General features: G+C 37.6%; 1 protein-coding gene across 4 annotated transcripts in view; it reads right to left on the bottom strand.

Annotated features, from left to right (window-relative positions):
- Positions 1-638: 638 nt before the first annotated feature.
- The window catches only part of LMBR1 (limb development membrane protein 1), a 154,667-nt gene continuing 128,227 nt past the window's right edge, over positions 639-27,078 (bottom strand). For all 4 annotated transcript variants that reach the window (XM_077808371.1, XM_077808375.1, XM_077808372.1 and 1 more), the window contains 8 exons: positions 25,354-25,434; positions 23,496-23,572; positions 23,184-23,261; positions 22,123-22,196; positions 21,797-21,887; positions 19,979-20,045; positions 14,020-14,181; positions 639-9,121 (listed from right to left, as the gene is read on the bottom strand). In XM_077808371.1, coding sequence (XP_077664497.1) covers positions 9,036-9,121; positions 14,020-14,181; positions 19,979-20,045; positions 21,797-21,887; positions 22,123-22,196; positions 23,184-23,261; positions 23,496-23,572; positions 25,354-25,434 — 716 coding nt within the window. In that variant the 3' untranslated portion in view covers positions 639-9,035. The remainder of the gene's footprint in view (positions 9,122-14,019; positions 14,182-19,978; positions 20,046-21,796; positions 21,888-22,122; positions 22,197-23,183; positions 23,262-23,495; positions 23,573-25,353; positions 25,435-27,078) is intronic.

Genomic DNA, 27,078 nt, shown 5'->3' with positions numbered 1-27,078 from the left:
TATCCTTTTCCAATTTCGACCTTCCCTTCTGGTGTTGTCACAGACCAGGTCAACTCCTCCTGTGTCCAATCAGGAATTGGGGGAATGGGGGTTAACCCGGGCCCGCCCTCTACTCCAGGTTCCAGCCCAGGGCCCTGTGGATAGCAGCTGTCTATGTCTTCTGTATCAGCTGTGTGACAGCTACAACTCCCTGAGCTACTTCCCCAGGGCCTCCTCCCAACACCTTCTTTATCCTCACCACAGGATCTTCCTCCTGAAGCCTGATCACGCTTGTACTCCTCAGTTCTCCAGCAGCACGCCTTCTCACCCCCTGCTCCTTGCATGCCCGCCCCGCTAACAGATGGGAGGTCCTTTTAAAACCAGGTGTCCTGATTAGTCTGCCTGCCATAACTGATTCTAGTATGTTCTTAATTGGCTCTGGGTGTCTTAATTAGCTTGCCTGTCTTAATTGGTTCTAGCAGGTTCCTGATTGCTCTAGTGCAGCCCCTGCTCTGGTCACTCAGGGAATAGAAAACTGTTCATCCAGTGGCCAGTATATTTACCTTCTACCAAACTCCTGTACCCCACTGGTCTGGGTCTGTCACAATATGTTACAGAGGAGTAAATTGTAAGGCATGCACAGACAATGGAGAAACATCTTACAAAGACTCAAAAGTCCATTGTTTATTTTTAATACAAATGTTGACCAAAAAAAGCACATTGTAAATCACAGTTTGACTTCATTGAAAACAGAGTGTAACAAAAATATTACTAAAAACACACAAATTGTGACATTTCAAATAAAGGGAAAAGATACTAAATCTACTCCTTTTCACTATTGCACTGTGACATTCAAACCATCTAAAAAGGCAGTTGTTTTCATATAGTTTTGTAACACTGCAAGGTAACCACAACTGAAAATTTTATGAAGTACACATTTTCTGATGACCTAAATTAAATTAACCTCAAGGATTTGGTGGGGAAGATGCATCTGCTACAGATTGGTAACAGATACTTTAGTGCTAAAAACATTTTTCAGACATATTTTGCTTCCAAGATATGAGAATGCCCACATACAAAAGTTTTTAGTTAACTAAGGCCTTGATACTGCAAAGAATTAAGCACTTGCCTAACTTCAGCATGTGAGTAGTTCCACTGAACTCAACAGGACTGCACATATGCTTAAAAGTTATGAATGCATAAATTTCTACAAAGACAGACCTACACTGTTAATATTGGAATGAAAGAGCCTGAACCTGCATGAGGAAAAATGCCCACTAATTAGCTGAACCTGTATTAGACTTTTTTTGATCTGCCATTGCACTACCATTAGTGCATAGGTACGGTCTAATGCAGAAAAGGTGGTATTTTTATGATGTCATCTAACCCTCCTCAACGCATGCCTAGACAATAAAGTTATAAGAACGCTGGTGGCAGTCTGAGCCTTGGGTGTACTCCCACTCACGGCAGTGCAACCCCTGGGATTTTGCTTTTTTAAAAAAGCTTAGCATAGACAAGCCCACTGAGTTCAATGGGTGTTTTGCCTGAGTCGGGGAATCATTCTTACATATAGATAGAAGAATCTGAATACTCTGTATTTTTAGTTTGTGTATGTGTATTGCTGTATTGGTCACAGGCTACAATTTTAAATCCACAATCCTAACATATCTTCATTTTCTAAATTTCTATACCAATTGAAACCAGATAAGACAAAATATTTTAAGGTTACCTTTAAAAACTGGGCAATGGTTGAATTTTTTGTTCACAACTTTTTCATTGTACTTGAAACCAGAAGATTTTGTGTAACTTTTCTGAACTGGGAAAAGGCATTAGTGTTAGAAAACATGTTTCAGTTAGCAGGATGTTAAACAGAATTTTGCCCATAAGCTTTTTAGCATGACCATCTTATCCACACTAAAAGCAAGGTCATCATCTTTAGCATCATGCTGTCTGAAATGTGTTAGTTTGTATGTTTTCTAAATTTTCTCCAATATGGACGAAGGCCAAACTACACACACGCAGCATCACTTGCTTTTTGGCTCCTAATGAGCAATTAAGGAAACACAACACAAAAGTACAGAATAAAACCCTTCATTTCTTGGTGCCATAGTATGTTTGGCTTGGTAATCACAACTGTAAAGAGCTGCTATATATTGATGTACCAACAGATTCATTTTTTATCTCCAGTGAGGTGAGGCATATTCATAAAAAAGGGGGCATATTAAGTGCCCAGTCTTTATTTTAATGGAATTCTGAGGTGACAACTGAATGACCAGACAGTACTGGTATTTCCAGAGTATCAATACTTGTACTAAGAAACCTTATATGGGACTACTGGGGGAGCAGACAGGCATTAAATAAAATCAAAGCTGATGTCCTGAGCTTTCATTCCTTGAAGCAAATGGAAGTGATGAGTGAATGGGGTAGGCAGGCTAAAGTCCTGATCATGAAGGAAACCTTATAATGACCTTTAAAAAGTTACTTTGTGTACAAATTACATTTAATGGAATAAATAGAAGAGCAGCATGTTGAAATGACTGGTACAAATATCTAGAAAGACAGCATAATTATGTATTATTTAAAAACGTTTGATATAGATACCCCCAGATTTTACAAACTTCTCTGTAGACATCTGAACAGTTTTCAGAAATTGGGGTTTCATAACAAAGTTTTAATTTTGATCAGATACAACTTTTAGATAGCTCTCATCCAAGTATGTTGGGCTGAGATCATCAGCATTTACTTCTATTACATTTGTTAAAGGATTTCTCTTTTATTACTCTTCAGCCATTTTGCCCAACTGGAATCAACCTGTAGTGTAGTTGAAACAATCAAAGATATTTTTGGTTTCAAATTTAAAGCTAACAAATATAAATCTGAATTATTAATAAAAGTGGCTAATAAAGTGGCTATTAGGAAAAGTCCATGAATGAACAATGAATTAGGCAAGCAATGGTTGTACAGAATTTAAGATCCTATTTCACCTTTCCTATTTTTAATTAAAAAACAACTCTGCTACTAAAACTTGCAGCTATCCTTACACTTCATAGTTTACTTGTAATTGAAACCAAAGCTACTGTTCTCCTGTAAAATGCCTTGCAACCATAAGTAGATGGTTATTTTATAACATTGTCTGCAATTCTATTTAACTGAAACATCTGTACATTATAAACTTAAGGGCAACTTGTTGACACATACTATTTAATCAAAAATAAAGCTGAAAACTTATCTGTGGAAGAAAGTACGGTAAGAGAGTCTTAAGTTAGTGGGATAGGAAAGTATTTTAGAAAACAATGGATTTCACGTTTAGACTTCCTGCTAATTAGCATAGGTGTAGTATGACTCTATATTTGGAGAAGCAGCTCCAGTCAAATTCTGCATGTGCCCGGGACTTGCAGTTTGGGGGGCTAATTAGTACCATTATACATCATACATCCGAGTTCTATTTAGATTAACTCGTTCTCTTATTTCCCATCTTGTCTATCCAGGCAAAGGTGAAAATCTTATGTTTGAAGTACATATTGATGACAGTTTGAAGCCACTGAATGATAGTACCTACTGAAGTACATGAAAAGGAAAAGGGAGTCAAAATGTTAAGTTTTAAGAATGCAGGGCCCAATCCAGAAGAAAGCATCATCTGATTCATAAGTTCCATGTACCTAATGGAAACGTGGGCTTCTGTTTCATGAAAACTCCGTTTTTAGAGGTCAACCAGTTAGAGGAAAAAAACCATTCACATTGTCATCACTGGTAATGCAGAAGGTACCAAAACCCTGTAAAAGTGTTTACAACTATTTTGTAATTTGGTGTCCTGAAGGTCAGGCTCAATACCAGTCCACCTCCCCACCTCCTTCCTCCAAGTATACCAGGGTCCTCAACATTTTAATCCTAATGTGGAACACGTAAGAGTTTGTCTCATGGACAACGTGCCCTCTTGTTTACTACTACACAGACCACATCCCTCCCATTCATAATCATATGACATCCCGGAGGAAAATACTGACTAGCGAGCACCATAGGACAAACCAGCTCCACATAGCGCACAGTTCAAAACCTCTTGATATCCTTTAGTAACTGCAGGGTCCTCAGCCTCAGTCAAGCCAAAGTCAAAGTCAGGAGTTGTGTGGCAGGGGAGAAGGACAAACCAAAGACTATGACCAAAAGGGAGTTCCACAACTTCCTATATGCTGGAGTTGGAGATTTGTTTAAAAACAAAAAATGTGGGGAAGAGGCGGGGGGGCCGGATGTGGTGAGGGTTTCTCAATTTGCTGCAAGCCAATGTATTTCAGGGCTATGGAGCCAGCATCAGAACACCGTGGATGTCAGCTCTTTCCTCTGTGCATCCTTGCTGACTGTGATGCACTCAAAGCAAAGCTTGAAATAACTCAGTTAATATTCATCTACAAGAGAACATCAACTCTTTTAAAAAAGCACTTTTCTGCCAGTGGCACATTTAATCAGTACTTATTTGATACGAGAGGTAGTCTGATTTATATGATACTCTAAGGCTAATGCCACATTTATTTTAGTATCTGTAAATGCTGGCTTTTTGGACAAGAATATCCCTCAGAACATTATCAATGACTCTAAGACCTTATTTTGACATTTGAAAATGCCAGGGATCACAGTGTTAAAAGTATCTAATTTGTTTTTCTGAACAAGATGAAGTATATTTCTTTTTTTTTAATTAACTGTATTGTCCTAATTATGCATGTAAAATCACTTGATGTGAATTATACTACTGTATGTTTTAAAAACAGCATGCTCTAGTTTCATCTGAGCATGTGTAAGATACAAGAGAAGATTCAGTGATACTCTTTGGGCTTAATACTTTGCAATAAGATGGGCTATTTAGAACACAATAGAAGCAAGACTGAATTGCCTAGAACAGATACATGCATTGCTTTCTGCAAAACTCTTGACAATTTGGGCTAAAGGGTATCATGTTATACTTATGAAATTCAAGGAAAAATAGTACAGATTGAGAGCAAGTGACCTTAAATCCTTATGTTTCTTTGGGAACAGGAAGGGCTAGGGTTATATTTTATGACTAAATGGTTTATTCTAGGTCCCCCAGAATACCGTCGCAAAGACATCAACCTAACATATGTGAACGCTGGCAGAGACTCATCCAGACAATCACATATTTGATATAAAAATTCATCTTGAAAACTTTACCTTCTATCCATTTCTCATGTGTACCGTGATGTAGAGTCAGTAAATAAGGACTGCCTTACCCGTGTCTAATTTAGACAGCAGATTCTTCAGGGCAGGGGCCACCTCCTCCCTGGTTTGCACAGCACTGCGCACACAGGAGGCGCTCTATACTGTATCGGATTACAAGAGGCTTCGGGAGCATGGAGGATTAATACTCCCACAGCTCCAGTGGTTGGTGATACTGTTGAAGCTTTAATATGGTACTTCTGAACCAAAACACAAAATAATTTCTTGTTAAATTCTTTAATTTCTATGACACTAGAACAGTCAACTGTGTAAAAGATATTGGAGAAACAGGGCCAACAATAAACACCATTACAATCTGTAAACAAAGTTTCCTATGAATCCAAAAATTGTTACTTCTAAAGTAACATCATACCAATTTAATTTTCACCTTAAAAAGGTAAATACGGAAGATGTGCTTACACTTAAAAATCCCACCATATTACAACAATTCTGCCACTATGCATTGAATATTGTGCTACCAACACAGGAGAAAGCCAAGAGGTGGCTAACTTAAGACACTTAATTCACATACACAAATCAGACCAAAAATGTATCTTGTTTATCAGACAGGAGCATCTCTGTGCTTTAGCCTCATAAAAAATGAGGCAGATGTTGATGTCACCAAGATCTGCTGTATACACCTGAAGGAGGTACAGACCACCTGACTACATGAGACAAAAAATTGGAAGTGCACTGTCAATATCCATTAATGACTTCTCCATTGCTTCTGTGTAAATGAATTTACCCTTCTGTGACTATACGACCAATGTGTTATATTTACGTTTGAAAGTAGCACTGTATCTGTAAAAAGTTTTGCATATAGAATGTCAGTTTCAGGACTTCTAATGTAGACAGTGTCACAATACAAAAAGTAGATATTAAACCACTGTCAGCAGCTACAGAAAGGTTGGACTTTCTCTGAAGATTAATCCACTATAAGAACCACACTGAACCTAAACTTTTGCCTTTCTTCCAGAATATAGTGTCTTTATTTAAGTACACTTTTTAACCAATATATATCTGTGACTCTAAGATTCAAAGTACAACCCACTAGACGGAGTGCAATCAGTATGCTGCAGTGTTTGTTTTGGAAGAAAAAGAAATACTAAGACAAGGGGAAAAACACTCCAAGTCTTTCTTCTTTTTCTGCCTACATACTATAACTTGTATTCTTACTATTTGTGAACCTATCTACCGGAGCTTGCCTCCACACAACTCACTAGCCAAACACAATCCATTTTGGGGAATCATATATAAGCATGGTGAATTATTTGACTTTTTCTTAATTTCCTTGGATTATTGACAGAACACATATGCCCTCAAAAAAAAAAAAAAAAACAGTCCGTTTCTGCTGTGGACTCAATACTGAGAGAAGGATGAAGATCAAAATTAAGGCAGAAAGCATCCAGAGCTTGAGCAGAAATTTTTGCTTTTTGATCTTTATGCAGACAATTTCATCTGGGGATCTGATCAAAAAATTCTTACTGAGGCAACTACCTTAAAGTCAGTGTTACAGAAAGCTGGAATATGTTTTATAAAATTAACTAACCCTATCATATGTCACAATTTACCACACTCCCAGTGGGGATATGGTACAATTATAGTCATATTATCATTTCCAAAGATAAAAAGTTGATAATTTATATTATCATTCTTTACACTTCTAATGCATAAACCCATACACTCTCAACGGATACAAGGAGTCAATGCTTTTACTAATAAATCTTGTAATGTTTATAACGTGAATTCATTTTTTTTAAAGTAATTTAGGTGTAGTTATCTGTTCTTGGTTGGAACTTTGCCTCAATGGAGAGAAAAATAATTTCTGCTGTCCAAAAACTCAACAATAAATGTAAGCAACCGAAAAAGATGCTTGTAAGTCTCAATGAAAACTAGCAATTTTACTCTCTCAAAAATGGTACAACATACCCAAACCTAATAAGCAGTAGATATACCTCAGAAATTATTGCAACAGTATTCATATTATGCCCAATTTCCATTCAGAAAAGGCCACTTCAGGAAACCATTATTTTTGTGGCTGTTGCTTGGGGTTGCTTGTGAAGCACTCCACTAAGCTCCCATCTCACTCATATTTCATTAAGTGTAGGTCCAGAACTCATACATTACTCAGGAAGAGAACAGATAAGAGATACTTGACATCAGAAGAGACTAACTTGTTTCAGAATCTTACTGGATATAAGCCCATTATCATGGTTTGATTGAGTGGAAGGGCTCAGACCTCAAGTGGACATATTTCAGTTTTACATAAATATGAAAGAAGAAACATTAAACTTACCAAAAAATGTTTTAGTAACCTTGCCTGATCTGTCTACAGAACACACATATACATGCAATGGTCCTCCTTAGAGTCTTTATACTTCCTCTTTTCAAGTCAAGTGTTAGTGCAGCAGTGCTGGACAACAGGCAAAAGTATAAATATTTTAATATTGACCTGTGATTGTCACATACTACTTGTAGGACTTCTGATTCTATAGCAATGCTAAAGAAAATACCGAATTTCTCCTCATCAGTGCCATTCTGGGTCTAAGGGCTCAGAGCAGCTAAATCATGTTACATTGCAGAAAGCTTCATACTCACAAGAAAGATTGAACTGTAGGTTTTGCTGACAACTGACTGCATCATTTCTGTAAGCTTAGTATTCAACATATATTGTATACTACACATGCTATATAGTACTATATATGCAGATATAGTCCTATATAGTATATAAGAGAAACTAAAGACTTAAAGAGATTAGTAAAAAATAATGGCTTGCACTGAGCTATAAACATTCCTCTGTGTGTGTGTACATATACGAGAGAAACTAAAGACTGAAGAGGTTAGTGAAAAACAGAGATTAGTGAAAGAGAGTGGCTTGCACCACTGAGCTACAATATACTGCACTATTATGACCAGGACTTAACTCAGAAAACCCTTAAGGAAACTGTGTGCAACTGCAGATAACTAGACAAAGTCTATGCTACTTGTGTTGATACGTGTGTGCACACACAGAGTTCACAGAAGTTTATGTGCGTATATTTTGAAGGGCGACTGACCTCTATGGCATAACACTTACTGTAAGTTATAGTACTGTAAGAATTATAACAATAAGAGGCCAGCAGAGCTTTCTACAAAGCATACTGGGCTCAGATTTAACAGCAAAGTATGTTAGAATTTATCTTGTGTTCATTAGACTTGATAAGACACCTTACGATTACCACTGAAGAAAATTACCTTCTGTCATTTAAAACTAAGAATAAAAAGCCTACAATGCTGAGTCTGTAAGAGTGCTTCATGATGCCAAACATTACATACAGCCTAGTGAATCCTGTATGAAAGTAACAGTGATCTCTCCGAATTACTTCAATTTTTTAATGAATTCTTAGTAGAAAAGAAGTGTGCCTTGCTGTTAAAGACACCTAAACATTCCTAATTAGAGTTATATTGGGCTTCAAATGTACCCTTTATTTCCAAGTCTCAGAGTTGTTCACCAGCATTATATTTATATCACAGAGGAGGTATTGTACAGTTAACATGGTAGTAGGGCATCATATCTAGAAACATGAGGCTCTGTCCAAAGAGGAATTAGTTATTTTTCTCGGCTTCCAGTCTTCAGGGCACCTCCTGCATAAACTGATGGGGAGTATACAAAATCAAATCAGAAATGTAGAATCTGAAGTAGCTTGGTTTCTCAGAAATACACAGTGTGAAACATGAGAGAAGATTGGACCCAAAATTAACAAGTGAAATTAATACAAAGATATTTTGATGAAGATGACAGGAATGTCATGAGGTTGAAGTTTTCAGCTCTATTGATTGAAGATGATTGCTTCTCACAGTGTTTTCTGATGCCCATTTGCAGAAGGCTTTGTTGTCTCAGAGTCTCTTGCATTGTTCGACAGATGAAGTTTATCTAAACCTGCATAGGTAAGGTATTACACATAAGGTAAAATGCAATTTTCTGCTTTTCACATATATAGATATTTACAATGGAAAACTGCTAAAAGCACATTGTATTCAAACCAAATTGTGTTTGGATTTATTTTCCATATTTGCTTAAGGCCAAAATCAACCTTTTTCTCTGAGGCCCCTCTCGACATGCTCTAAAAACTCCAGGGCCTATTGGGAAGGAGGAGGGCAGGCCGGGGCAGGGGCCTTGCACATAGGCGTAGTGTGACTTCTATTTCGGGGGGGACAGGGGCCAGCAATCCAGGGAGGGAGTGCCATCTCCAGCCCCTGACTCAACTCAGCAGGCTACTCGCCTGTCTGGGTTGGGGGAGGGGGCCGATGCAACCAAAAATTATAACTCAAAGGTGGGGGGCTTAGCTCAAAAAGTTTGAAAACATCTTAGGGCGCAGGAAGGGGGTAGCTCAGGATGCAGGGAGGAGGCAGTTATCAGCTGTGGGCAGGAAGGAGCAGCTCAGTAGCTAGGGACTGTGTGTTGGCAGGGCGTAGTTCAGAGTGCAGGGAGGTGGTAGCTAGAGGCTGTGTGTTGGCGGGGCATGGCTGTGGGTGCAGGGAGGGGGTAGCTGGGGCTGTATGCAGGCAGGGGGTAGCTCAGGGCGCAGGCAGGACATAGCTCAGGATGCAGGGAGGGGGGCAGCTAGGGGCTGTACGCCGGCAGGGGGTAGCTCAGGGTGCCGGCAGGGGGGTAGCTGGGCCTGTGTGCTCAGAGGGCTCCCCTGCAGTTCCTGTTCCCGGAGGCGTCTGCCAGCCACCGAGCCAGGTCTCCCCACCAAGGTGGCTCTTACCGGATGTCTCTGCAAGAGCAAAGGGTGCTGGGACTCGGGAGCTAAGAAGCAGCTTTAATTTTGGGGGTACCAGCAGGAGAGGAGAGAACTCTGTGGCTGCCTGCTCCATGGCACCAGCCAGAGCAGCAGCTGCCCCGCACTGCCCGGTGTAATGGCAAAAACAGCAGCCGGCACCAACACCTACTGAGCCTGCTCAGTTCGGGTGAGCAGGCTCAGTACAACCTAGATAGGAAATTCTGCCAGGGAGCTGTTTGCCACTACATCGGCTCTGGCTTCCTGCCTCCGACCTGGCCAGGGGGCAGGGACAGGAGGGGGAGAGGTGGTATAGATTTGCCCCCCGGGCTCTTGCGCTGCAGTTGAGGGGGGGGACGGGTGGCAATGCCCTCCATGTCCACAACTCTGCACTTGGGCTTAGGACTTCTGCCTCACAGGGAGCACCAGGGCTCCCCGTTTCAGCCCCGCGGGGTGTGCAAGGGATCGTGGCTTCAGCCCTGTTCCTCCTAGGAGTCCTGGCTTCAGCACTGCAGGGGTGCTGGGGATTGGGGCTTCAGCCCTGTGCCTCCCAGCTTGAGTTCTGCGGGGGCCGCCGAGAATAGGGATCTGGGTTTCAGCCACGGGGCCCCCTTGAAAGGGCTTGCCGACCCCCGGTTGAGAACCATTGCTCTAGTTCAAACAGGAATTACTTCAGGGAAGTCCTCAGGCCTGTGTCACACAGCAAGTCAGACTATATGATCACAACCTTCTGGTTTTATAATCTATGAACATTTTCAAAAACAGGAGCCTACAATTAAGCTCTTAAATCTGCACTTTAAACAATTAAGGATGGGTTTTCAAAAGTATTTCAGTGCACAAGTTCCATGGGTACTTTTAAAAATACTACCCTTAGTGGTCTAAATATGGACTTTGGAACCTAAAGTTCAGGTCTTTTTTTAAAAATTGAATTCTAAGGGCACAAAATGAATATCCCATCTTAGAACTTCCCCACTCTTGGATCCTCATTCCCTACCCAAAGTCACAACTATTCCCCTAGCAATCAAAAGCAATGACATATAAAATAGGATACTCAAGGCACTGAACAAGGTGAACTCAAAGATCCTCTTTTCATGACAAGTCCCTATCTAATGAATAGGGAGATCAAACCAAACAGATAAACAAGAAATTAACAGCAGTGTATCACGTCTATCAAGAACAACTAAGACGAAGCTTTCTTGAATACATATTCCTAGCACAAGATCTACTGATGAATCATAGAAAGATAGCACTGAAAGGATCTTGAGAAGTCATCAATTCCAGTCCCCGTTGCTGTGGCAGGACCAAGTAAGCCTAGACCATCCCAGACAGGCGTTTGTCCAACCTGTTTTTAAAAACCTCTAATGATGGGGATTCCACAATCTTCCTTGAAAGCCTATCGCAGAGCTTAACTACCTCTATAGTTACAAAGTTTTCCTAATATGTAACCTATATTGCCCTTGCTGCAGATTAAGACCATTACTTTTTGTCCTGCTTTCAGCAGACATGGAGAACAATTGCGCACCATTGTCCTGATAACAGCCCTTAACATATTTGAAGACTTATCAAATTCCCCCCTCAAGTCATCTTTTCTCAAGGCTAAACACATAGGCGCCGACTCTATGGGTACTCAGGGGCTGGAGAAAAATTAGCGGGTGCTCGTCCGCAATTCATACTAATGGAAGTCTGTGTAATACATCAGATTGTCACAGATTACCTACATGTGTGTGCACACAAACAAAAAACATGTACAAACCAACTAGTGAAGTGTTAAGATTTTATATTTAAGCAATTACACAATCATAAAATGTGACAGGTAAGACTGAACCAAAAAAAAACTTCTTTCCATCCTTTGTAATGCATACACATAACAATACCGGCAATGTGTTCACAGATTCTTTCTAGATTACAACACGAAAAAATATGAGCACAAAGGAAGATTACTGACTAAGAATCCATGGTTCTTCGAACACATTGACAGGATAGATCCACACTCTAAGGAGCACTTATATTTTCTTGCTATAGTCACAACTCTCTGGGAAGAAGTGACCACTGGAGTCTCAGGCACTCACCTTCACAGCACTGAGTGTTCAGACCCAAGATTATAAGAAACAGCAGTCTAAATCTCACTACTGGATCTTTCAACTTAATCAAATTCCATTCAAGAGCCTGAAGAAGTTGGTACAGTTGGTGAGGAGTGTGTACCTAGACAAAAGCGGCAAAGAGACCGGTGGCACCTTATAGACTAACAGACATATTGGAGCATGAGCTTTCGTGGGTGAATACCCACTTTGTCGGATGAATGTAGTGGAAATTTCCAGAGGCAGGTATAAATATGCAAGCAAGAATCAGGCTAGGGATAACGAGTTAGTTCAATCAGGGAGGATGAGGCCCTCTTCTAGCAGTTGAGGTGTGAACACCAAGGGAGGAGAAACTGCTTTTGTAGTTGGCGAGCCATTCACCGTATCTAGGCAGTCAACCTACATAACGCAAGCTCTCTCCCTTGAATATTTACAGCACAAAGCCCCACACTTGTGAGGTTAAGTAGCAGCAAAATCCGTTAAAGGAGGTGGCTCTCATGAGAGCTAGTTAAATAAAGATAGCAGAACTGTTCTTCTGAACTGATCACAAGTCATGGAAACCAAGTCAAGAGAATTAACATACTGTAATCTGAATTCTGGGCAGTTGTCCTACATATCGCAATGAGAGAAACATTTGAAAAAACATACTGCAGAAATGGTCTTGGATCTGTAGAATGTGTTTTAAGACTTTTAGATACTTGCAAATTCTTAGCAAGCACGCATACACAATTTGATCCATTTAGACCAGCTGAGTAGAAATTGTATCCCCATTAGGCTTGTCTTCAATAGATTTATGTAAAGGTTTAATTCTCTGTATATAGTAGCTAAAAACTACTAAGCTATGCAGTCTAACATTTCTTGATAGTAAGCAAAGCTTAGGAAAGAACATTACTGGGAAGTTAAAAAACTGTTTTAGGTAAAAGTCAGAAGTCAACTTTAGTTAGGAATGCAGGTTGTCGGCACAGCACTATCATATTCTTCTGGGAAGAGCCTAGGATTCATAGCCCTCCATCAGCCAGCGTACAAAGGGATAGAGTATGGGGTCAATACAACTGCATCTTTTATGACCATAGGGCTGAATGTTCCTTTCTGTGAGGCAGCATGTGAATACCACCCAACTACTTTTGAGATGGATCTGACTTGGGATTGTGCACACCAGGAACTCCACAGACTGGTTCCATCCTGGCAATACTCTGAAAACTAAAGATATCATAATATACAGGAATGCAGAATTAAGAATTGTGTGCTCAATCTTAGCTTGCACATTTCCTCAGAAGATTAGTTAACTCTGTAAACTTAACTCTGTTAACTTGTAGAATTTCCAATTGTTTTATTTCTTTATGTTAATGACTGATTCCTAGGATTCAGACCTTTTTATCTTTATGATAAACTGTTTAAACAAACAAAAGGTACTGCTAAAGTCATTGATAAATAACTTATGATTTTTCTTTTTCTTTGTTAATGTTAGGATTACTTTTCTGAAATTATAAATAAAAGATGAAAATATTACTGATACAGAATTCAATTCCCTTCTGGGAGAGACCAAGCCTGGAACATTTCAGCCTAAAACGTGATTTTTTTTAATAAGTTATGAGTGAATGAAGAAAGATATTACAACAAACTTTTCTGCAGCCGTAACTATACTGGGTGTGACTGAGCACTTGCTCTAAAATACATGCATTCACAAACACCCTGAAGGTACAGCAGTAATGAAGATAATTCAAACGTTAGCCAGAAGGTATAGTGTGGTGCAGGGATAGGGGAGAAATGTTTATGTGAGAAAAACAACTCTTTTGCAATGGCAAATAGGTTCTATTACAACTCAGACTGTCTACATGCACATCCATTTGGTTAGCTTACGAGCAAGAATTAGCTGAAATACGTTTGTAGGGACTTGGGAAACTTTATGATGAAAAGGGGCAACAAAAAAAAGATGTAGATGTTAAAATAAAGGGCAAATGCCTTTACCATATTACCTAATGCTTTGAAGAGCTCTTCCCGCACAGCAGAGGTGAACTTTCTGACCAGACATAGAGTTGTCACGATAGCAAAGAGCAAATTGTACGATAACACAATGTAGAAATTTCCCAGCCAGTTAAACCTTCCAAAGTCTCCAAGCAGATCAAATCTGGTAATTCCTGTTAAAGTTACATTTTTGAACATTTAAAAAGAGATATGATTTAAAAATATTCTTGAAAATATAGGTTTCAGAGTAGCAGCCGTGTTAGTCTGTATTCGCAAAAAGAAAAGGAGTAATTGTGGCACCTTAAATTTGTTAGTCTCTAAGGTGCCACAAGTACTCCTTTTATTTTTATGAAAATATAGGAGATTGACATATCTAACTCTAGTACTTGGTGCTGTATTAAAGAAAAATACACTAAAAATCCCTATGATTGATAAATGGATGTACAGTCAAAGATGCAAAACCAACCATTTTTGAAGGTCATGTGGTCTCCTTTTACTACCATAGAGTTGCTAGCCATACTATAACTATATAACTATAACAAAATACCTTAGGTGACTTGGATAAAACGTGTGTCTTGAAATAACAATGTTATAAATTCAAGATGAAGAAGTCCTTCCCCAATTTCAATAAATATAATTTTGAAAATTAACTATCTTAAATCAATCATCATAAAAGCCATTTTGTTTTATGGAAGCCTGGCGTCAGGCTTCCATAAAATTCTTACTTATATCAAAAAATGACGGAAAGAATTGTGTGCCTTTCACAAAAGACAACACTAATTAAGATTTAGCTGCTTTACACACACGCCTCGTTTAGTTCTGAAACTCGCTGCTTTTTCCATGACATGAGAATGTTTAGCATTACTTATTCAAAAAAGTATATGCAATGTAAGAAACAGCAGAATAGCACATCACTAGAAAAGCACAGTTTTGTCTGCATTAACAGTAAATTACATTATTTTTCTGTATACTGATTTTTTATTACACTGCTTTTTTCAGATATCTGTTTGCAGCAGTAAGTGCCCTGTCAAGAGAGGCACAAAACCACATGGTACAGTAAACATTAGGGCTGCATACATGCTTTGCAGATCCACTGTTTTGGAATCAAGTATTAAGACTTCCTCTCCTAGTACAATTCCTCTCCTAGTGCCAGTGCTGCATTCAGATAGGAGTCACACAGGAGGAGGAAATGAGTGAAGCTCACAATCCTGACAGCTCCCAGGTAGACCTCAGGCTCCAACTCACATGCCAGGATAGCAAACTCTAGGGGTTACCAAGCTCCGAGTGCATACTGAAGAAGCAGAAAAGGAAACAGGAAGCTTTCCAAATCCATGTTGTGTCAGGTCTAACACAAGTCAGTTCCAAGAAGGCAGTCTGTGCCAAAGAAGACCACATCAAGACAGACTGCAAAGGTGTAGGGTGTTGAGGCAATGCCCAAAACAATCTCCCCCTTGGACTCACTCCAAGGAGTCCTCCTGTGGTGATTTATTCTCAGAACTCAGTCTTACCTCTGAATAAGGTGAAGGGAAAGAGTATTCACTGGCCTCAACATCAAAATGTGGAAAACACAACCTCCAGACACCAAGCTTCCCTTGAAAACTCAACCAACCCTCAGATCTGAGATTCTTGGGAACAGGTTTTGAACAACTCCTCAATTCCAAAAAGGTTACAGACTTGGAAAGACTGTGCTGTTCAGGCTTGGGTATACTAACCTGCAGTGCTTTGTCCAGTGATAAGTGATGACACTTCAACTCCATCTCTTTCTAAGGTCAAGGGGAAAGAGCTGCACAAGCCATGCATCTCATTGTACAGAGATCCTGGCCCAGAGCTGCACAAACCATGTGCCTCATTGTACAGTGACCCTGGCCCAGAGACTCTAGGATGGTCCATGACACATCATGGCATTAAAAAACATGCACCACTTGAAACCTCTGCATCAGCCATCTTATCTAGCCAGAAAAGGAGCAGCTAACGACTGGGATCAGCTTGAGTATTTAAGGAGAACACAAAGGGTACAAGATCACAAGAAAGAAAGATTATAGAGCAAAAAGGTGGGGACTAAGGAAAGAGCCCTAAGGGATAATGGAGAAAGGATTGAAGTTGCCCAGGACAATGAAAAGGAAAGGGCAAAGAGATAGGTGAACAAAGAATACAGATTCATAAGCACACAAGGAGAAGGAATTGACTGACAGTCAAAATCAGCAAGCAGATCAAGAAAGATAAATACAGAGAAGATGCTTTTAGACTTGACCATGAAGTTGAGATTGACCTTAAACGCAGTTTCAATGGAATGGAGAGGGTGGAAGTCAGACTGCAGGGCATACAAGAGGGTTTGAAAGAGAAACTCAAGGCAGGAAACAAGGCTCACTCCAGAAACCTGAAGTAAGAGGTGGGAAAAGGAAATGGTGCATTAGCTGGATATTTAAGTGGGGTCAAAGCAGGGTTTTTTTGCAAAATACAAGAGTGACTCTTGAAGAGGAAGGGATTGCGAGGACAGTTGGTCTTCAAAAGAAAAGGCATCACTGGAAGACAAATCAGAGGGACAGAGTGCCATGTCTCAATGACAGCAGGTGCATAAAAGTGATTATAACCTATATTTCTTGACAATCTTCAATACATATATATTTTAATATGCTTATCTGGAAAATCAGCCTTTATGCAAGTTGATTTTTTTTATTGCCTTATCTATTTAAAAAAGCATGTATACAGCCCTTTCAGGGGGAAAAACATCCAATGAGACTACACTATAAGAGTCTATTGTAGTACCATAAGTATAAACATAAAAAGTATTAGTAACAAAATATTCTGTGGACATTTTAAAATTCAGAATGTATGTTTAAAACTTAAGAATTCTAAAAATACAGCATTAAGTAAACACACAACTTCAGTTTTAATTTCAAATCAATACTTATGATAAAATCCTAGAGAAAAAGAATGCTGGAAAACAGTAATTTTATGACATAAAACTCAATTTTGTTTGTAGCTCTAAATTCCTATCTTAACTACTCTGCTCCCTAGTTCATTTCACAATGGTAAATGATATGGTGAGGACAATCAAGCACTTGCCAATCAGGAGCAGTAAAAGAAAGGCTGAAAAGGCCTGAAAAACTAGGTTTTTCATTTTTACTTTTTGTTGTTAAAAATCCCCCCAAATCCTTGAATATGGCAGTAAAGAGTTGACAATGTTAGTTAGAATGCTAAAATACATGTAACAATTCTCTATACTTCATCTTAAATTCAAAGACTGGATTAAAAAAAGTTAAAACGTGAAATACTTGATAACTTTCCCCAGTTTGCCTTTCCCATAATGCTGAAATCCTACTTTTTCTTTATAGTCTAGAAACTTGCTTTTTTAATACTGTGAAAAGACCATGAATCTGTTTAACATATTTATTTCTTTTCATCTATTCAGTGCCACTAGGCGTAACATGTAATGCAATGCATGTTGATATTTTGCAAAGCACCACATGACTCACTGTACTCTAACACACTCTATTAATCCTGTTTGGACAGCTGTGTTTGTGCATTTGTTAGCTGTGTTTTAATTGTTCCATTTTCTTATTTATCTCTATGGCAAACTATCCAGGAATTTCATTTGTTAAGTTGTTTTTTTTTTTAAGTGAGTTTTGCCATTAATTTGTTTTCTATGTAACAGTTGCACCCTGCATGTACACTTTCCTCAATACAATTATCTTGTATTAATACCAACTGTTAATCTTAATTACAGTGCATAACCAATGATTTTGACAAACAAAAATGGTAAATGCCATAAAAATTAGTAGCACAATACAAATGCCATAATTCTATTTTTAAACATTGCTATTTGAACACTGTGTGTTGGTCTAGATGTTAAAAAGTGGTTTCATTTCTCAGATCATTATCATATTTGCTCTTGATTTTAAGATTCGAAATCTTTAATTATTAGATTTATTATTTTGATTTTTTGTGAAATTTAGAATGTCAATATATAAATGTACACTTTTGTGATATTAAACATGGATTTTTTTATTTTATTTTATTTTGAAAGGTGAGAGCTTTGGGTTAAAATACCATCCTTCAAACAATTTATTGTTTCACACACAGAGTCCTGGAATGTCACTGAATATTAATGGGACCCAGTGCAGAAACAGACTTGTGAGTACCTGTTTGGACCCTTTAAAATGGGATTCTTCATAAGAAGACTGTATACAATATGCCATGTAGTTATTAGATTAGTTTATTGGGAAATCTCAATTGTTTTTAATGTAATGGCACTTTAGTTAAGTAGTAGTTGTTTGTTTTTGCAACTAAAAGCTTGCGTACACTGCCCTGCAGTTCGGACTACAGTGATGGGAACTGCAGCGCACACTAGCATGCTGCACTATACCTCCCCCATGTGGACGCTGTGGGCACAAACTAAAAGGTACCTCATTCACATTGACCGAGTCCTAAAGGGGAGTTACAGCACAGCCCACTAGCATGTGCCACCCTTCACACCCCATAGTCTGAACTGTGGGGCCATGGAGATGGAGTCTAAATGGAACAGAAGTTAGATGTTTTCAAATCTGACTGTCTGAAGTTAAACTCCTATACTCATATTTAAACACCAAAAGTGTAAGTGGCCTGATTTTTGGAAGCAGCCAACACTTACAAATCTCAGTGAAGTTCACAGAAGGTGCAAGTGCTCTGCATCACCGAAAATCAGATGACTTATTTAAACGCTGCCATACGACTTTACAAGCCTATATTTAGGCACTTAGGCCTGAGTCTGAAAGGTTGAACATTTAAAAGCATTTCAAATACAAGGGGGCTCTCTCTTTAATCTGTTGCACCAGTTTTCCAGGACAGGTATAGATGACAATTTTAAACAGAAATAAAAGTGTCTTCCCCCCACCAATATTCCAAAGTTTAGCTTTTAACATATGAACCTAGAGGGGCAAGGACGATATGCAGAATTATTTTAACAAAAACAATAGACTGGTTTTCTATTACTATAAAAGAAAGCTAAATACATGAAGTGTGTTTAACACTTCATAAACCTTTATGCTCAAGGCGTTAACTTGCTGCTTCATCCATAGATAGCTTGCTGTGCCATCTACTTACGACATCTATATGAACTCAGATGAAATTCAAACTTTTACAGAAGACAAAAACCAATTTTAAGATAGACATGATATAACTGTGCATGCCTTTCAAAAGTTTTCAAATCTATTTTCTTTTTATTGTCTGCAAGTTTACCTTCAAGAACAATAGTATTCTTTAGTTTCTATGAAAAACTAAGCCATCTATGGTATTAATACAAGTAAAGCAAGAAAAAATAGTCTAAGAGGACTAAAGCCCTTTAAAAAGATATTCCTTAAATCCAAATTTTAAATGAAACCATGATCTTCTGATTAACATCTGAAAAAGTAGTGTATTTTCTAGAAAATACTTCGCCTCTTTTAACAAAATGTGTGATCCTGCTATTTATATGTAGGCTTGGGAGGATTACATTTTTACTGGTAAACATTGGTAAACATAAATTTCACCATACACACTACAAATACAAAGAAAAAACATTTCTATAAATAATAACAGAAATGTACACAGATTTATTAGGGTTTGATTTAAGAATATTTATTTTGTATATTTTGATGTAATGTGGACAATTTTAACTGTTATAAAACTTTAACTTTTTGAATCTTAACATCTATTATCATTAAATACTTGTTGTCTGACTCCCTTCAATCTCTTGCAACTGTGAAAATTTAAAATAAATAAAAATTGAAAAAAAAATGTGTATACATTTGATTTCAGCAAAGACTGTCAAAGTAAAACTATGAAGTAATTTAGCTCCTGAGAAACACCATGGAAATTATTTTAATATATATCCAAAGTGTGACTTTTCCTGGGTCATTTCATTTAAATGCCTGCATCAAAACATTATGAAAACATACAACATAGTAAAAATACTTTGCTGTTATGATACTGAAATATTTGTATTAAACTTACCCAGTGTTCTTGACATCACTGGCAAAGCAGAGCTGAGCACTAAGATTGACACACAGTTTCCAATTATCTGTTTTGAACAAGAACACCCCCATCAAAATAGGTTTTTTGCTGAAAGAAATAGGGCAGCTGAGCTCTGACAAAAAACAGTTTCTAAAAGCTACATCCTGTGAATTAGACTTGAAAATATAATTTTATTTTAGATTATGTAAAGTTAATTTGTTCTTGCTTCTGCTAGACATCTCCAGTAAGTGTCATTCACAAAATTTTTACTTCCAACGACAATAGACAAGGTCAGATATTTATTAAAACCAGCAGAGAAGCAAATAAGCAAACATGTAATGCTACATTTTAATCTTTAAACATGCTCACCAAAGGCTTTCATCAAAAATGGTGACTGCATCATTTAAAGCAACTATTATTCATGTAAAAATTTAGGCCCCAATCCTGCAAATACTTTATGTGCTTACTGTTATGCACATGAATCATTCCATTGACTTTGTGATGACTTGTGTCTAAAGTTAAGCATGTTTTAACTGCTTGCAGGATTAGAGCCTAATTATAAAAAGGATAGAAAACAAAATTCAGAGTAACAGCCGTGTTAGTCTGTATTCGCAAAAAGAAAAGGAGTACTTGTGACACCTTAGAGACTAACCAATTTATCTGAGCATAAGCTTTCGTGAGCTACAGCTCACTTCATCGGATGCATACCAAATAAACTGGTTAGTCTCTAAGGTGCCACAAGTACTCCTTTTCTTTTTTAGAAGACAAAATGTTTCCTTTCCGCTGAGTTTTGTTGGTAAATTGAAACAAACAGTACAAAGAAACAATCTAACAGCACAGCAATATTAGATTTGTGTGCAGTTTTACTGAAACTGAACTTATGCTTCTGTTTCCTGAAAACAGTTTGTTCAGCTCTGGTTCTATAACAATTAACAAGTAAATAAAATATCTGTTAAAGATACAAAAGTTCCTACCTTGCTATTTACTTATATTTTTGTTTTTTATCTAAACTATTCTTAATATACTATAAATGAAAACTGAGCAGACATTATGAACATTTCAACACACACACTTATTTATTAGAGATGTTCTTATGCCTTCACATATTTTCCCACTTCCAAGAATTCTTGGCAAGATTAAAGCAATACGCTATATTTGAGAAGAAATTTCTTATACACTGAATATTTAATTAAATCCAAACCCTGCCTCCTGCTTATTGATCCCCTTTCCCTTGTCAGCTTGTGGGAATATTTTGTCAGAAACCTATGCATGTGTCTCTGCATTAGGTAACCGCATTTGTTATTCTGAAACCAATGCCAAACTGTGGAAAGTCAAACTAGACTCAGACTGCAAAATGTTGCTGAATAGAACTCCTCAGTCTTACTTTAATTACTCAAATTTGAATTACTTTGTATTACTTGTAGCAACCAAGTTCTTCAGATTTCAAACAAGCTCCCTGAAGTACAGTTAGCACAATCAAAGTTACTCATTAGCAATACGTTTCCTTTTGGGGGGGGAAGAGTCCTTTCACTAGCTTTTCTATAGCTAGTTAACAAGCTCTGCTATTCCAGGCTTTTTACAAATGAATGGATGCCATCCAAACTAAACAGAGCACATCCTTTTTCCCACTCATTCAGCATTTTGAAAATCTTCCAGTTTGTGTTTACGCAGCTTACAAACAAATACTGATCACTGCAAATGAGCCATTCAGGGCAATTACTAACGAAAAGAGCCAGTTTGTCTTGGGTGGAAAAAAAAAAAAAAAGTAAGAAAGAAAAAGGGGGTTAGGGGACATCACTACCTCAGACTTTACCTTACCTTTGTCATAGTTGTGTCATCCTTCCTGGGAGTGAAATTTCCAAAAAAGCGAAGGCTATAGAAGCCGACGACAGAGGATACCATAAGATAGCTGTGAGAATCAAGGAAAAAAGAACCTCCAAGGAATGCAAATTTCACTCAAGTTCTCAGCAGTCTCCTAAAAGTCTTAAGAACCAAAGAAAAAACAAAAACACTTCGAGTGCTTGAGAAGGACTGACCTGTCCCTTTCTTCTTTCTAGGCAAATGTCTTAGTAAATTACCAATGTCCCAGAAAACTAGACAGAATACTTGTTAACAGACAGAATTCTTACTTAAAGAAAGGATACAAAATCAAAATGATTTCAAGTGCTGCTCCCACAAAACCAAAAGTGGATAGGGAGGCATTTCCTATTCCAGGCTCCTACAAGGAGAAAAATACTTTGCATATTTTAATGAGATACAAGTATTAAGTGTTCAAAAAGTTAACTTTTGTCCGTACCAAAACTATAAACTCCTTAGATGAAAGGTGCTATTATAGATGAAAAGTATCACTGTAAAATAAAATATTTTACTGGTACAACTCTAAATTCAGGGTCATCTCAATTTATTTAGGCTCATATGCTTTGGGATTACATTAGCTAGAATTCAAATTTAAGTACACCGTTTTAATAAGATGGGAAAACAATTAGATTTCCAGCATTATGATTTACATATGTAACACATCTATACCCCATATTATATTTTATGGATATCCCCACTCCCTAAAGCCAGGCTCTTTTTACTGTATGTAATGTTAACAACAGAACATCAGCTTCTACTAAATGACTTTATATAGCTGCGCAACTACAAGACCTGACTGTATGCATACAGGAAAAAAAAAGCATTAACCACCAGCAAAAAAACAAAAACAAAAAAAAGTCACAATTAATGCTAACAATGAGCTCTCCGTTATTTTCTTGAGATAAAAGTATTTTTAAAAGAGTAAAATGTGTGTTTCATGTGCAAAAAAGATATGAAAACAGAAGGAAAATGGGCAGGGTTGTTGTACAGGTTTTTAATAAATTATTTTCCTATTAAAATCTATTACTATTGTACCATTTAAAAATACAAAACACCAAAAAAAAAGATACGAGCCTCAGGTTTCTGATGACACTCCATTTACCCGTGTTTTTCTTCCCTATTAGTGGGCTTGATTCTGCTGAGAGGTCAATGAGATTACTCATTTTAATAAGGTTATACATGTGTTTAAGTGTTTGGAGGACTGAACCCAGAGTATTCATCTCACGTGTGAAATACAGAGTTATTAAAGCCATCAACATGCAGTCTCTCACTAGAATTTTTAGAAGAAAGTCTTCTGAACATATCCCTGAAGTTTTCAAAATAATAAAGGAAAGGAAGTTTACTTTACCCCTGATCCCTTTGGCATTGCAGTCTCATCAATCAACAGGCAAAGAATGTTGCAGGCAACTAAGAGGACTGAGATGGACTATAAAGAAGAAGTAGAGACATTCTGTCAATTCTGAAGGTTCACATTTAAACAATGTTTAAGGTTATGTAATCTGGTGAAGATAAAACATGGATATATTTGTGAAGAAAATTTGAGGAGGGAAACAAACAGATTTCATATGGTTTAACATATACATTACTAAAAATTATTAAAATTAGCCCCCAGGTAACTGAGAAGCCTCTACATACTGGAAAAAGATAGTGAAATTCTTACTGTCTCAATGAGCAGCAGTATCATAACAGCTGGATACACTAAATTCCTCTCCCACGCAGAAGCTTTTTTCCGCCGCTCTTTTCATAGGGGAAAAAGGAAACTTAGTACCATAATCTGAGTAGTCTTAAAATTGTCATTTTTATAGATTCATGTTCTAATTGTAGGTAACCTTCTAAAGCAACTGTAGCCAAAAGGGGTAGGTACCAATCAGTTGATAGAATATTTACATCAGAGCATAACACAGAGCAGTACAAAACCAGGATGTCAAAACCATCAAGAAGCCCCATTAAAGGAAGCCAATGGAGCTCCTGTAGGTCACGTTTTATTTTGATCTATGTCTAATGCTTACAGTTACACATCAACGTAAGCTGTCAAATTGTACTGGTGTTTCTCTAGTATGGTTTGCAAATTTTTATTTTGTACTGCACACCTCGTCACATACTTGAAACTTACATTATTCCCTCACGCCCTTTTGGATAGGTCTATGCTCCAGCACGGTTCTGTAAGGGTAGTGTTACAGTAAATGCCAGGATATTACAAGGAGCATAAGCTGTGTATGTAGATCTTCATAGGACCCAAAAAGAAAAAGGTATTACAGTAAGGCCCTACTTGAATCGCGGGATGATCTTCAAATAATTGCAGCTGACAAAACATGGAAAATCGCAGAAAAGTAATAATGGACCTTTATTAACAGCGGTATTTTGGAAAAGCCAGAGTAGACCTACTTGTTTATACCGTTCCAGCAAATTTTTCTTAAACACTCCAATATTATGTTATGCCTGCTAATTTATTTGATAACCAGACATTTTGCTGTAACAATATTACATTCATTTAGAAAAAAAAAAGTGGCCGGTACAATATAAAATTCAGAAGATTTAAAGTCTTAAACTGCTGTGGAAATCGAGTCCAGTCACCTAGCCTTTTACGTTTTACAGGGATTGAATGTTAGTGCAGCACTAATCACATATTCAAAATGTATGCAAAATTGTGGACTGTGCAAATCAGCTAATTAAAATCAAAGCTGCAGTGGAAACCTAATATTGCGGGCTCAGCTATTTCCACAGTATAGCGAATGAAGTAGGGCCTCATATTACAGTCATTTATACTGAATGGTCCTCCTACTCTTGCCGTTTTAGGTTAGTCAGCATATAGACCTATGATTAATTTAAAAATTAGATACGGGACATGACCATTTAGTCTAAAAATTAACATTTACTTACCACTCAGGTATCTAGGATACTGCAGTATTTCCCTACACTTAAAATAGTAATAACTGCATTCTTGGATGCTATACGGTAAATTGGAAAATGTCAATTTTAAGAAGCAAACATTGCATATGAAAGGGTGACACCCCTGACAAGTAAAGAAATGAAACAGCAGCAGTATGTTTTAAAAATGAAGAGTTTTATTATTTTTGTAAAAAGTCTCAGTTAAATCACTCGTTTTTAAAAAATCGAGGGGAAAGTCGTGTCTCACTTGTCCCAAATGATCAAAAGCATGCAAATGATATATTAGATGCTATGGTGTTTGAGCTGCGTCTCTGTTTTAGGAGTGATATTTTAATATATCTTTCTACAGAAATATAAAAAGCAAAACCAAAAATTCCCATTGTCCATTTTCCAATTTATTTTGTTAAACATCTTTGCTAATGAAGTGCCATGATGATGTGCTGTCTTTTCTATCTGTAGAAACTCAAAGGAGTATACTTACAAACAGAGGCTTAGGATCACAACTGATTTCAGTCAACTGCAAATAATTTTGGTGTGCACACATGAACAAATTTAATCTAATACCCTAAAGAAGGCTTCTTATTAAACTGCCAACTACAGGAAGCTATACAAAATAAACTCTATATTACCTAATTTTGTTTTCATGCTCTTCATATTTTCAAGTTCCTGTCTCAGCTCCACTGTATTGTACTCCATAGTAGAAGACACACCTGTTCAAAGGCAAAGACATGAGAATTTTATTTTTTCAGACTACTAATATTCCCACAAGAGAAACTATTAAAACATTGTTTATATTTCATTTATAAGCAGTCATCTTACAATAGCAATACTCATCCTTTGGTTCTAGAATTGCAAGTGGCTCTTTGGGAGATTGAAAATAGTTTCCATAAAACATAGGTTTGATTGGAAGTCCTCTTGTTTTGTTGAGCAAGAGGTGTCTTCCACACCAGAGGCACCACAGAGCAATCTGCTGGGAACCCTTCCTATATCCCTAAGCAGCCATAGAGGGAATGAGAGAGAAAAGTAGATGGTGTTTAATGTGTTGCAGAAAGCCAAAAATTATGGTACACTGGCCTGATGGATGGCAAGACTACATCGTGCTGTTGTCTCAATACGGTGTGACATACCATTATTCAAACACTGCAATACAATCTCTGGTGTCCCTTCAATATATTCAGTGACTCTCTACAACTACGTTTGAAGATTAAATGGATCTCTGCCTGTAAGACTGACCATAGTTATTTTAAAGAGTAACCATTTCAAAAGGAGAGAACGATCTCCTTGTCTTTGTGTTCAAGGAACATGGGCAACAGAGAACAACAATAATGATTTTATGAACCGTCAGCAAACAGCAGCTTCACATACAGCCTCTTACAAAACTGAACTGTGCCTTCAGTGGAGTTCCTTATATTTGCATAAGGAAGACATTAAGTATCATGCTAGTCTTTTCTTTGCAATGCCTTTTTATCCTCAATATTTAACCAAATGTGTTAAAAGTTAAAAAAACAACAAGAAGGTACTAACAAGTCCTGTTGTGACCATTTATAGTTGATTCCCTTCTAAAATATTCTGTACAAAAAGAAATAGTTTATATAATTTTAGCCATCTGCCTTCCTTTGCTCAAGTTCATGCCCACTTGTTGGCTCTGTGTGTTTGACAGCACAACTGGGGCCTTATGTTAGAGCTATTTATGCAGGATATCATGACTTGTCTATGTCTATGGATTGTTTCTTGTATTTGTGTTCCTTGATCGCTTTTTATGAAAAGTTTCAGAGTAACAGCCATGTTAGTCTGTATTCGCAAAAAGAAAAGGAGTACTTGTGGCACCTTAGAGACTAACCAATTTATTTGAGCATAAGCTCAAATAAATTGGTTAGTCTCTACGGTGCCACAAGTACTCCTTTTCTTTTTATGAAAAGTAGCCCTTCCAAAAAAAAAAAAAAGTGGTAGTTCTGTCATTCATCTCTCTCTGTTTTAATACTGTACTTGTCACCACGGTATTTCAACCTTTATACCTTGAACATTAAATTAGCAATTAGAGCAAAAGTTTGGATATTTCAATTCCCGTAAGTCAAAAACACACTGAAATCATTCTATCCTTGATGACGAACTGAAACAAGGACAGTCTGGAGAAATCAGGAGATACGGTTCCTTGTGTGTCTAAGGGCTGGTGGAGAGCGGGCGGGGAGTAAGCTACCACTAGACTCATTCCCCCCATCCACTATGTGGCTCATCCCATGATACTGTCCCTTCTGGAAGGTGGAGTAGGAAGCAGACCATTATACTCCCAAAGACCTCTATGCACAAAAACCTGGTTACACATGACACACCATATATATGGCTTTTGCTATAGT

This window comes from Eretmochelys imbricata, chromosome 2 (assembly GCF_965152235.1).
Source record: "Eretmochelys imbricata isolate rEreImb1 chromosome 2, rEreImb1.hap1, whole genome shotgun sequence".
In the NCBI taxonomy this organism is placed as follows: Eukaryota; Metazoa; Chordata; order Testudines; family Cheloniidae; genus Eretmochelys; species Eretmochelys imbricata.
Note: the sequence above shows the minus strand (reverse complement) of the source record. Positions and strands in the feature narration are given on the sequence as shown.